The sequence below is a fragment of the Hippocampus bargibanti genome, linkage group LG02 (assembly GCF_051943395.1).
Source record: "Hippocampus bargibanti isolate YZ-2025 linkage group LG02, ASM5194339v1, whole genome shotgun sequence".
Classification (NCBI taxonomy): domain Eukaryota; kingdom Metazoa; phylum Chordata; class Actinopteri; order Syngnathiformes; family Syngnathidae; genus Hippocampus; species Hippocampus bargibanti.
The window spans coordinates 2,781,939-2,794,963 of NC_142735.1; the positions used below are offsets into that span (position 1 = coordinate 2,781,939).

The window sequence follows — 13,025 nt, forward strand, 5'->3', positions numbered from 1 at the left end:
TCATATACCTTCTTGACTAGACTTAACTTGCAATAGTTATGTCGGGTGAAATGTTGTGAAACAATTTTTTTTTAGATAAAACACTGCACTGGAGAAATGTGGGCGTTGTTACAGTACATTTTTTTCATTGCCGTATTATTTTCTTTTTATGTGGAAACATGTTACATGTGATTCACAGGAGGCAGTCATTTTTACTTTGACAATTTTGTGGTTACCTTTTCAATCGTTGTCACGTGTGCAACTACCACACGTCGCAATAGATTTTTGATGTCAGTTTTTTTTTCCTGAACAAATCTTGACCATAAATCAATGAACACCTTGTGTTGTAGTGATTCCATTACTGTTGCTTCTCAAATTTTGTTACCAATACTGACCACAAAAACTCCCAGACATTCTCATCATAAAATCTGAAAGTAGATGTGGATGTAAAGCACCTGCAAAAGTCAAAATGACACATGATACCTATTATCAGAATATTATAAACCGTCATTTACGGTCTGTAAGGTGCACTGGAGTATATATAAGACGCACCCCCAAGGAATGATGTATTTTCAAACTTTTTCCATATATAAGGCGCATCGGCGTATAAGGCGCATCTTCAATGAATGAAAAAAGTTTTCCAAATATAATATATAAATATCTAAAAGTTTCCAAATATAAGGAAGACCACATTGTAAGGCACTCCAGCAAATGCTGCCGTCATGCACTACTTCTTTCTTCTACCGGGTAAATGAAGTAGGTGGCTGCTGACAGTGGTTGCAAGACCTGTTGTGGCTCATATCACGTTGTGGCTAGTATCACATTGTGGCGCTCCGTGTGTTTCCCGAAAATTAGTTCGTATGCCAATATTATATTCTCACGAATTTAATGTTCGTAAGGCGAAAAGTTCGTAAACTAAAGCGTTCGGAAGCTGAGGTATCACTGTATCGCATTGAAGAGAAAATCCAAGAAACAAGGCAGAAAGGAAAGCGATGTGTTCCGCATGTGTTCTCAGGCTGCCCTAATGTGTCACAAAGTGCTTAGGTTGACTCACACAGCTGTCCCTGTGCTTTTAATTAGCCCTAATACCTAATTCAGTTCCATTAGCCGGAAATACCAGCCAGCACAGGAGCACCAGCAGAGATGGTTTTAACAGTATTTCTGCAACCAAATCCGTTTCTTCTCCTCCATCAGCCACTGTAGGGTGGCTATTAAACCAACACAAAAATGCTGCAAATACAGTGTGCTACCTCTGGCCAGTATGCTCTTCACTAGCGGCGAATGATACTGATAACTAGCCATTCATGTGATTAGCCAATCATAGTTTGTAAAAACTCTTGACATTTCCAGCACCTTCCAGCAGATCTTGGGTTGCCAACTCGAATTCTGATTGGTTAAAGCAACAATTTCTTTAACGTCAATTTTTATTCTCCATGCCCTGAAGAACTGATTGTGAAGGTGTCCAGGTAGATTTTTGAGCCTGTTAACAAATGATGGCTGATATGTGATTGGTTAAATGCTTAAATATGAAACACATCTGGAAGCAGCACAACCACGTAAAAGCAATGAAATTAAGGTGACAATTCTGAATTATTAAATAAAAATTCATGGACAAAATATAATTAACATCAGTCTGTGATTCAGATATTTTTAGGCTAGCAGAGAATGCCTTGCAGACCCTGACGGCCCACCACTGTGAAAATACGGTACTATGTTGGGCTTATTGAGCCTCTTTTCACCTCTCCTTCCTCTCTGCCTTCGCAGATCACCAATGTGACAGTGCCCTTCATGTTTAAGTATGCGGTGGACGAGCTTAACCAGATGTCGGGACACATGCTGAACCTGAACGATGCGGCAAGCACTGTGGCTACCATGGCAACGGCCATGCTGATTGGCTGTGAGTTCCAGACTTTTGTTGCACGAACAGGTGCCATGCTGATCAGAGGAGGCGATAGGAGTGCCGAGTATCTCCGGGTTGACCTTTCTCGACACACGCGCATCAATGCAGCTGCACAAACCTTGCCTTATCCTCCTTTTATTTACATTATTGGCTGTGTTATAATTCACGTATGCACACACACACACACACACACTCGTATGCTAACAACTTTTTAGATGGGGTGGCCGATTCCTTTCAAAGTGGACAAGCAGACCACATTTTTGGAAAGCAGACATATTTTAATTTGTCTTATGTTGAGGTTCTGCTTGAGGCCAAGTATGTATTATTATTTTTTTGTCCTCATTTGTCATTGCTTGAATAGCCACTGTAAGAGATGAGGTGGATCTCTAGTAGGAAGCTTTTTTTTTTTTCGAATCAGAGATGCACGTGTGTGTGCGTGTGTGTATTTTGGGTGTTAAGGATTCTAATGAAAAGCATAAATGCATGGGACAAATAGTGATCTGACACCTACTGCATGTCTCTATGTTTGATTGAGCTCATCTTGGATACACTTAGCTCTGTGGCCACTTATTTTAATGAGCCTACTTAGATCTTTCTCAGTAGTGCTCGGTAAATAATTGGAGCGCCCGAACAGGACTCCAGACAGGATGAAATAGGCTGTCAAGATAGAATGTAAGGGGAAGCTTTTTTAGAATGGAATTTGTACTCCTTGCACCCTTTCTGTAAATGCCCCGGACAACATGTCTGTGGCAGGGTGTGTAATTTGGTTGAAATGGTAGCCCAGTGCTCATCCTACCTTGTCAGATGTGGACGCATTATTCATTTGATGAGCATTCCTATTTAACGCCATATTACTGCCGCACGAAGATCGTCAGAGTGAACAATTACCACCCGACTCTGGTCCCATAAGACAAGGTATGTATTTGTAGAGAAATTGCCTCAAGAACTGCAGGTATCATTCAACTTGGACTAAGATGCTTTTGTAACCGAGCCTTGCCGTCTTCTTTTGTAACTTGGCTGAAATGAATATCTAACTGAAATGAATATCTAATCGCGCTTTGGTTATTAAAATAGACAGTTCTCAATGGTGCTCATTCCTTAGAATGTTTGAAACCCAAGTTTCCCAGAATGCAGACCTCCTCGACTCACCTATGGCCCCTTTCAATTTGCAAATTTCGGGAGAGGTACTGTAAAACATCTAAAACAAGTCATCCTGCATCCACAGCTCAAAGGTCTACTGTGTTGAGGACACATGATTCAAATGTTAAGTCCGTATTGCCATCACCACACTGTGGACTACCTTGTGTTGCTGTTTTGGTATTACAGACACTCCCCACCTTACAAACGAGATACGTTCTGAGCGGTCGTTCGTAAGGTGTATTTGTTCGTAAGTTGCTTCAATGCTATATTTTGTATGGAATGTATGTTAAAGTCAAACACTGACTGGGGAAGTATGAAACACAGATGCTCGTTACAGTCGTAAAATGAATTCACACCTACTGTAGTACGACTACAAATATCCTTGGGTCTTTAGTAAGCCATTACTGAAGCTGCTGGCACGTAATTAGTGAATTACGTGCCAGCTGCCATTACTTTTTGTTATGCATCACCATTCGCCTTCTCCTCGGAGCCTCAATTGAGAAGCAGAATTTCATCCCCGCCCACATACTCTACGCAGCCAATCATTAGCGAGTTCGGCGGATCGGGGCCTGAACTCCTTTTTTGCAACACTTCAACATAGCTGGGTGCTGATTTGTCAGCCTTAGTTTCCGTCGCGTACATATCCATCCTTTGAAACCTCCAATGTCCATATGTGTGCGTGAAGCACAGTATGCAGCCAATCGCAAGCGATTGTGGTCGGAAATAGGCGCGCAATACAAAATCTAACTTACAGCATCTCTGTCCAAACATTTTTCGACATACTGTACCCGCAAAAATGTTGGTGTTACTGTTATTTGTAACTTGAATGTTCGTAAGTTGGGGAGCATCTGTACCATGTGTTGCTGTCTTGGTATTATTTATATTAGTCTCTTCATCACTGCTTTATTCCAACAATTGATTGAAAATGGCTGGAAATGACAAAAACACCACACTAGCTGTATAATGTTGTCAGGAGGCTGACATATAATACTTTGACCTCTCAAGATCCCTCACAGACTAAAGTCCTTAACCATAGCTCTGACATTCTGATGAGCATACATTCTTTTTCCAAGGCCCATCTCTGCTTCATTTTGAACCTCTCCTGCTTTTCAGCGTCAGGGTGTGTAATTGCCTCTGTCCTGCCCTGTCCCAGATGGTTTGTCACGGGCCTGCGCAGCCCTCTTCAACGAGCTTCGGAACATGGTGTTCGGTAAAGTGGCCCAGAGCTCGATCCGACGCATCGCCAAGAACGTCTTCCTCCACTTGCACAATCTGGATCTGGGTTTTCATCTCAGCCGCCAGACGGGAGCCCTGTCCAAGGCCATCGACCGTGGTACCCGAGGCATCTCATTTGTCCTTAGTGCCCTCATCTTCAATCTTGGCCCCACCGTCTTTGAAATGGGTCTTGTGAGTGCCATCCTGGTAAGATCCGTTGTGAGCCTTTCTCATCATTTTCGATAGCAGATGTCAAACCCTCCGCAAAAGCGGCTCACGGTGTTCATGCTTTGTTTGGACCTGTTAGTTTTCATATATTTAGCACCTTTCATTGCCAAGGTACACTTCGCCGCAGAATGTCAGGATATTAATTCAAGATGTCCCATTTTCATTAAATGAATCCTAGTTTTCTTTGGGTGGGCAACCCTGAGCCCATTAGCATCGATGTAAAATCATGACGCTTTGTTGCAGCTTAATGTCCTCATGGAGTGAATGCCTTCCCCCCACCCCTCCAACCACACACACAAACCGGCACTAAAAGACCTGCTCCTCGATAGCTTTACCTTATTATTCCACCCAGCACCATAATGTCAGCTTGGATGTAATGAGGACAGACTTCATTTCCCACGTCGCTAAAGCATTAGCGCGATTAGTTCTTGTCCTTTCACCTTCATTTGTAACACCCTATTTCATAGTGAAGTGACCACAAACTCACTTTTGACGTAAGCACTGGAGCATTGTGGTCTGATTGTTTGGTGTGGCTGTTAATATAGGATGCTTTTTTAAAAAAAATCTACCTGCTTTTGTGCAGTACTACAAATGTGGCGGACAATTCACAGCCGTGGCTTTGGGTACCTTATCCACATATGCCATTTTCACCATTCTCATGACGCAGTGGAGGTAGTAACCTTTAACATGTCTGTATTTCAACGTGCTGATTTATAAGATGTCGTACACTGAATTTATGGACTCCCATTTGTTTCGGCACACAGGACTCGTTTCCGTGTAGAAATGAACAAAGCAGACAACGAAGCAGGGAATGCGGCCATTGACTCTCTCCTCAACTATGAAACTGTTAAGGTGAGATCACAGAGACAAACACACCTTTGCACAGTTAAATCCTATTTTCAGTTCCTCCTCATTTCGCCCTTCCTCCTTTCAGAATCAATTTCACAAACATTCTCTTGTCTTTCTATTATCTTATCAACAGATTTTACATTCCAAGTGCTATTATTAACTCATTCACTGCCAGACGATGGGCAAAAATGTGTCCACTCCAGGGCCAGGGTTTTTGTCATTGTCACTCGAATTCCAGAACCCACAGAATATTGAGTTTTAGGACTACATAAACATTCAATACAGCGTTAGAAACCTTAGACTTTTTTTAATCAGAAAAAATAGTTAATTCCTAAGTCATATGGGTCTGGAGTTATCTGAGCTTGAAATGGGGGCAGCTGTACAAAATACAATACAATATACTACATAATGGTTTATATAGCGCTTTAACAACATTGAAAGCTGCAACAAAGCGCAAACATGGACGAAAGGGAAAACTGCCCCCTAGTGGAAGGGGAAAAAAACATTGCCAGAGGTCTGACCAGCGCTTTATCGCGAGCAAGAAAAACCAAAACCCGAATGAATTCGAGAATGGCAGCGAATGAGATAAACTTGACACAATCATAAAGTGACATTTTTGTTTACATTTGTGGCATAGTATACATTGAAACAGTTGCACTCGGGAGTTTACACAGACATCATATGTTAGAATGTAAAAAAAAGGTGTTTAATGATGTATTAAAGTTTAAATTGGCAGTATGACATCCATATACGACTGTAAGCAATGAAATTTCTTTGCGGAGTTTGGAAAATATAATCACAACTTTTATCTAAGTAGAATAACAAGAAGTAGCTTGGCTGAGACCAATTCAGGAAGAGGCTCTCGATTCACATTCATGTGATTTACCTCTTTGACTGCCAACACGTCAATATTATCTAGCTAATCTGGATGCGGTTGTTTATTGATTAGATTAACATTTAATTACACCCCACTAACAAGGCAGTCTTTAGATATAAATCTTAAAAGACAACCAACACCATTTTTTGTTTCCTAATTGACATCCGAAAAACGTTTTATAGCATCTAAAATACCCAAAACTGATATTTTTAGTTAAATGCAAAACACTAATAAAAATGTGTTAAAGTGTCCCAAAACTACTTCAAAATGACCCCACAAATTGTGAGATTCCGAGGGTGCCGCCCCCTTGTTCGTGACATCACGCCAGGACGTCTTTGCCTTGCTGTAGAATCAAAACAATGGCTTCACATTCCGAGAAGATGCTTTCTTGTTACTCATCCAGTTATGAATATGATTCAAATAGTTCTAAAGAGGAAAGCATAAATGTTTGCAATCGATTCAAGAAGTCCTCCCGTCTCATTTTGAGGCATCTGGACTCCAATGTAGCGCCCAGAAAATGCACAAGATGGCACCCAAGCTCCGTTGGAAATCGGCTGATTTGTCTGCTGGGAATTTCCCAACTAGTATCAAATAGTAGTGCAACAAACAACGATTCACCATCATGTTATTTATGTGTTTTCCTTCTAATTCCGCCATCAACACGGATCAACACGAAGATTTCAGACCAAACAAATTACCCATAATGCATTGTGTGTCGCTTTCTCGGTCAGCGGCGTTCCTTCAGTGACCTCACGTCAGGAATCGTCACCAACTCGAAAACAAGTCTTCCTGAATATTCAGCGCGAGTCTTAAAACGTAAAATATAGCTATATGTCGTGGAATCTTTGTAAAATACACTCAGTAGAAGTCATTTGAAGTGATTTTACAAATCATGGACACAACTTGTTCGGAGGCGTCGGTTGTCCTTTAAAGGATCACTGCATATTTTCAATAATTTTTAAAATTTTTAAAATTGATGTTACGCAACAACACAATGTTCATTTTTAAATACATGTAAATAGAAATAAAACAAAACATGTCCCATTTTGTGAATCCAAAACAAATACAAAAGAAGAATGTGTAGAACACATTTTTATAGAAAGTTGACACATACGGATGAAGGGAGAAAAGATAATCAACTACAGTTTGGCACGTGGACCTACACTTCGGGTAAATAAATTATTGTTATCAATAATGTAATTACCACACCTATAAATGATTAGTAGAATGTTGTTAGATTAGCAATCTTTCCACAGTTAATCATAGCACTTTCGACCCTGTGGTTTATGTAGTTTTTACTTCGTACTAAACAGTGGTCTACAAAATACAGAGGTATTACCGTATTTTCTGGTGTATAAGGAGCACCCAAAAGCCTTGATTTTTTTTCCGAAAGATAACCCCGTGCCTTATATGTGAAGTAATATTGAGCCACAACAGGTCTCGCAACTACTGTCAGCACCCACCGACTCCATTTCCGACTCCATGTGGTGTGCCTTATATTTGGAAAAGGTCTATACATTTATATATTATATAAGAATTTTTTTTCATTTATTGAAGATACACCTTATCGTCTGGTGCGCCTTATATGTGGAAAAGGTTTGCAAATACAGTAAAGTCTCGTTATATCGATATCGGTTATATCGATAGTACCGCTTATTACGATACTATTTTCATTTCCCTTGCACATTTCTAGTCTTTTTATGTATAATTAGTACCGTTTAGTACGATACCCGGTTATTATGATAATCCGGTTATTACGGTGCTCCTTTTCATCCCCCGCCGGCCATTTTTGTTGTTTATATCGATATATCCCTCGCGCCATTGGTCAACTTGGTCACGTGTCTTGTTACGTGAGCCGCCATCGGTCGCGCCATTGGTCGACTTGGTCACATGAGCCGCCATCGGTCGCGCTATTGGTCGACTTGGCCGTGTGACTTTGTCACGTGACACGCCATCAGTCGCGCCATTGGTCGACTTGGTCAGGTGACTTGGTTACGTGCCCAGCACCCGCGTCGCAGAGCCATTTTCATTTTCAGACGCTCGCTCGTGTGTAGCAGACGAGATTGAAGTGTTTGTGTTAAAAGGTAAAAATGGGAAGCAGAAGAAGATTGATGACTTTTTTAAATTGTATACATAATACAGTAAGATGTAAGCGTTGCAGTTTCCCTGTTGTGTTATGTACATGTCCACTGTACTGTATATGAATGCAATCGTTTTTTGCAACACTGTTTCTTGTTTTGTCTGCTGAAGCGCGATGATTTTGAAAATTATTAACATTCCATACTGTGTATTAAAGGACAGCCGATGTCACTTTTTATTCAAATGCAAATAAAAATGACTTCACGCCAAGACGTCTTGCATTGCTTGTGAATCCAAACAATGGTTTCAGATTCGGATAATATGCTTTCTTGTTACACATCCAGTTATGAATATGTTTCAAATACACTGTAGTTCTGAAGATTAAAGCATACATGTTTACAATCATTAAAGAATTATATGTGCCATTTTGAGGCAACATTGGGGGAACATCTCTCACCCAAAAAAAGGGAGCTAATGGCCAGCTCCGTTTCTTATATGGCGCTTGGCTGCCCTCTTTTTGCGGCTTTTGTTTAATGCAGTTCGGCGCAGGATCGGATATATCGATAGTCCCGGTTATATCGATATTTTTTCGGACTCCCTTGAATATCGATATAACGAGACTTTACTGTATATCATTCATTGGTGGGTGCGACTTATACTTCGGTGTGCCTTATACACCTAATAGGGGTGTCAAACTCATTTTTTTGCCGCACGCCACATTGTAGCTGTGGTTTCCTCTTGAGGTCCGTTCTTAATTTGGGGAAACCATTAGAATGTTTCATGTCCTCCACATATTACATACACAACGCACAACAAATTAATGAATAACTAGTTTTCAAATCTGAAGTCAAGAATAATGACTGTTATTGTGGTTTACATATGACAATATGAAATTTTGCTTCGGACTTTAGCAAGCACCATGACACTTAATATGCTTGATTTGCTTTGGCGGGCCGAATAAAATGTTGTGGGGGGCCAGATTAGGCCCCCGGGCCTTGACTTGGACATCTGTGATATAGAATACTGTATATGAATAAATGAACTAGTCAATGTCATGATGGGCTTATTAAAAAAAACACGAATTATTGCAAAAATGTCACAATTTCTTATTTTTCGATGTGGATGCACCTTTGTTCTCTGCATCATTATATTTGGAGTTTTGCACGCATGCATGCATGCACGCACACACTCACACACACACACACACACACACACTGATCACCTATTGCAGATTCTTCAAGGGGTTTCTGTTCATTGCTCCGGATATATTTAGGCACCTATGGTATTTTGACTTGCTCTTATTCTACATTCTGTTTTCCTTTTGCATTTTTGTTCCATGTTATTTTGTATCATCTGTGTCAATGTGGCCGAATTTAGCATCTCTCTGAGCCGTGAGTGCATATGTAATTAGATATCCGCCCACTCAGAAATCCGTTCCACTTTTCACAAAGGGCTCGATGAGAACCTGAACATGGTGTCTTTCTTGCACTGCCTTTTTTCATGTGCTCGATTTTCCTCTTTCTCTCTCTCCGGCTCTCTTTTTCTTTAATTTTTTTTTTTTACCCCCCACTGCACCCGCTGTTTTCCCTGCCTTTGCCTGTATTCTAACGTATGGCATGTCCATCCGTAGCTATATAGTCGGAAGCAAATCGCCCACTTTGCCTGAGCAAAAAATAAATACAAATTGTGCAACCAAACAAATGCAATGTTTGTCAGCTGGCTGGTAATTGGTGGTTGAGTGGGAGGGAGCGTGTTATGGTTACTGCATTTAAGCAATGTGCTTGTCGCAGATTCATGGGTCTTTTTCTCTGAAGTGATAGCTGTATGTCTTCATCAAAATGAGTTCTGCTCATATGACTCGACACTTAAGAGGTTCTTTGTTGGGATCCATCGATATATATGCTTGACAGAAACAGTTGTATGCTGTCATTCTTCCACAAAATCCAAATGATAAATTTACTTTTGAGTTATTCTGTATCCTAATGTTTTTTTGCACAAACTTAACCCTCATGTTATGTTGAAAAAAAAAATGTTGATTATGTTGTGGGTCATTTTTACCCGTATGTAAAAATCCACACAAAACAGTCAAAAAATAGGTGACATCAGCAACAACTGTTTGAGGTGTTATAAACATACAGTGATACCTCAGGTTACGAACTTAATTGGTTCCGCGAAATTGTGTGTAAGGAAAAAAGTTCATCTTCCAAACCTTTATTTCCCAGAAGAAACCATTAAAATGAGAATAATCCGTTCCCAGGTCCCAATAAAACATTTTTTTTAACGAAATAAGCCTTAAAACTATGCAAAATATACCTCATTTTATGTATAATAAATGATTTTTTGTATTGTAATTAAATAAATAAGCTGTACTGTATAATAAAGTCGTTTTATTTACCTTTGTGATGGTAGTTGATGTTGTTGCCTCTTGATATGATGATATCCGAGTGACGTTGCTGTGCTTTCTTTGCAATAATACCTTCACTCACACTGTCCCCTGCTGGCTGCTTTTTGTTAATCCAAATCAACAGAAGTTGTTCTTTTTGTCCTCTTCGGCTTTGTTAGATTCTAATTGGATTGGATTGGATTGGATTTGCCTTTATTAGTCTCGCAGTGGAGAAATTTACATTTCAATTCAACCATTTTGATGCTGCTTCAGAGCTGGTTGATGAGCTGATCATTTGAATCAGGTGTGTTGCTCCTGGGAGAGCTGGAAAACAGGCGGGACAGCGGCCCTCGAGGACCGACTTTGGACACCCCTTTTGTAAACAATAGAAGAACATGACTAGTCGGAGCGGGGAGCCAAGAGAGCGAAGCCCGCCCCTTTTACCTAGTTTTATCATACAGCAGCGATGAGATTGTCCTATCAGCAATGGGAAAGGGGGTTGGGAGAACATTAGACTGGAAATGAATACTTGTTGCATCGTACTGATGCAACAAGTTATCTAATAAGCTACATACATCCATATAGACTAAACTAAACATGAAATAACATAGGATGTTTACGGATGTGTATAAAAACACTCTATCAGGCTTCGCACTAGCCTGTGGTGGGGGCTTTTTCGGTCCCATAATAGCAAAAAGTATCCTCGATAACAAACCACGTCCGCACTCAAAGAAAGGGGGTGACGAAAACTAGTCCGCCAGCCAACACCTCGTTGGTGTGTTTTGATGATCTTCTTCTCGACCGTAATTTTCTTTTGTGTCCTCTTCGACTTAACACTAGCCTGTGGTGGGGTCTTTTTCTGTCCCATAATAGCAAAAAGTATCCTCGATAACAAACCACGTCCGCACTCAAAGAAAGGGGGTGACGAAAACTAGTCCGCCAGCCAACACCTCGTTGGTGTTTTTTGACGATCTTCTTCTCGACCGTAATTTTCTTTTGTGTCCTCTTCGACTTAACACTAGCCTGTGGTGGGGTCTTTTTCGGTCCCATAATAGCAAAAAGTATCCTCGATAACAAACCACGTCCGCACTCAAAGAAAAATAGTTCGCTAGACACTGTGTCGCTGTTCGACCGTGTGGTTTGGTGGTCTTCCGGCGAAAAGTAGTCCGCCAGCGACCGTTGCGTTTCGTGTGGTTTGGTTCATCCGCTGAAAACTAGTTCGTCAGCCAAGACTATATGCTCGCTAATTTAATGTTCGTGAGGCGAAAGGCTCGTGAGCTAAAGCGTTTGTAAGGTGAGGTATCATTGTACTTGAAAGAGAGACAACATATTTTTTATCCCATTGGGATATTTTAGAACTGTTTTGAAGAAAGGGAAAAAGAAAGGATATCCAGTGCTTTAGTCAACACAAAAACAGAAACGGGTAAACTTGAACCCTGAACATAATATGAGGGTTAATCTAGCGCGGTTTATTTTTTATTTTTTTGTGTGTGTGTTACGATACCAATTTTCATTTCAATGATAAGGTTATGACGATACGGACATGTAGTGTTTCAGAGGCCAGTCCAACCTAAGCGAGTTACCCAAGATTGTTCCTACACCTCCAACGTCTACCACATTTCATTGTCTCTTAATTATCACATTATAAAGCCCTGGAATTTTTCCTCGTCATTCTTATATCCATCTCTTTCTATTTCTCACTCCAGTACTTCAACAATGAGAGGTATGAAGCTGAAAGGTACGATGGCTTCCTGAAAAGCTACGAATCATCCTCATTAAAAACAACATCCACGTTGGCAATGCTCAACTTTGGCCAGAGCGCCATCTTTAGTGTTGGCCTAACCGGCATCATGTTCCTGGCAAGCAAGGGCATTGCGGCAGGTGGGTCACACGAGGACAACTATTACAATATTTCTGCTTATATTGTTTATCGGATGTGTAACATCTGCGTTTTCGTGCGTGACTCACCTCCTAGTGAGTAGAAAACGGAGTACAATTTGACTGGTCAAGTAAATTATGAATTAAATCCTCTCTTTGGACATTCATGAAAAGGTCCTGACATGGAGGCTCCGGTATTTAATGAAGTCATCTCAATTTTATCGATAGAGCACTTAAAAAAAAAAAAAAAATCTGCATCGTCAAAACAATAACTTGATAACTTAACTCATTCACTGCCAGACAATGTGCAAAAATGTGTCCACTCCAGTGCCGGGGTTTTTGTCATATAAAATATTGAGTTTTAGAACTACATAAACATTCAATCCAGCGTTAGAAACCTTATACTTTCTTCTTTCATTAGAAAAGAAGTTAATTCCTAAATTATATGGGTCAGGAGTAATATGAGCTTGAAATGAGGGCGGGTGTCCAAAATACAA

General features: G+C 40.5%; 1 protein-coding gene across 1 annotated transcript in view; it reads left to right on the forward strand.

Annotated features, from left to right (window-relative positions):
* abcb7 (ATP binding cassette subfamily B member 7) overlaps positions 1-13,025 on the forward strand; it is a 40,852-nt gene that overhangs the window by 9,095 nt on the left and 18,732 nt on the right. Inside the window, exons 5-9 of the mRNA XM_089020526.1 lie at positions 1,744-1,876; positions 4,173-4,441; positions 5,046-5,134; positions 5,227-5,314; positions 12,357-12,531. Of these exons, the coding sequence (XP_088876652.1) occupies positions 1,744-1,876; positions 4,173-4,441; positions 5,046-5,134; positions 5,227-5,314; positions 12,357-12,531 (754 nt within the window). The remainder of the gene's footprint in view (positions 1-1,743; positions 1,877-4,172; positions 4,442-5,045; positions 5,135-5,226; positions 5,315-12,356; positions 12,532-13,025) is intronic.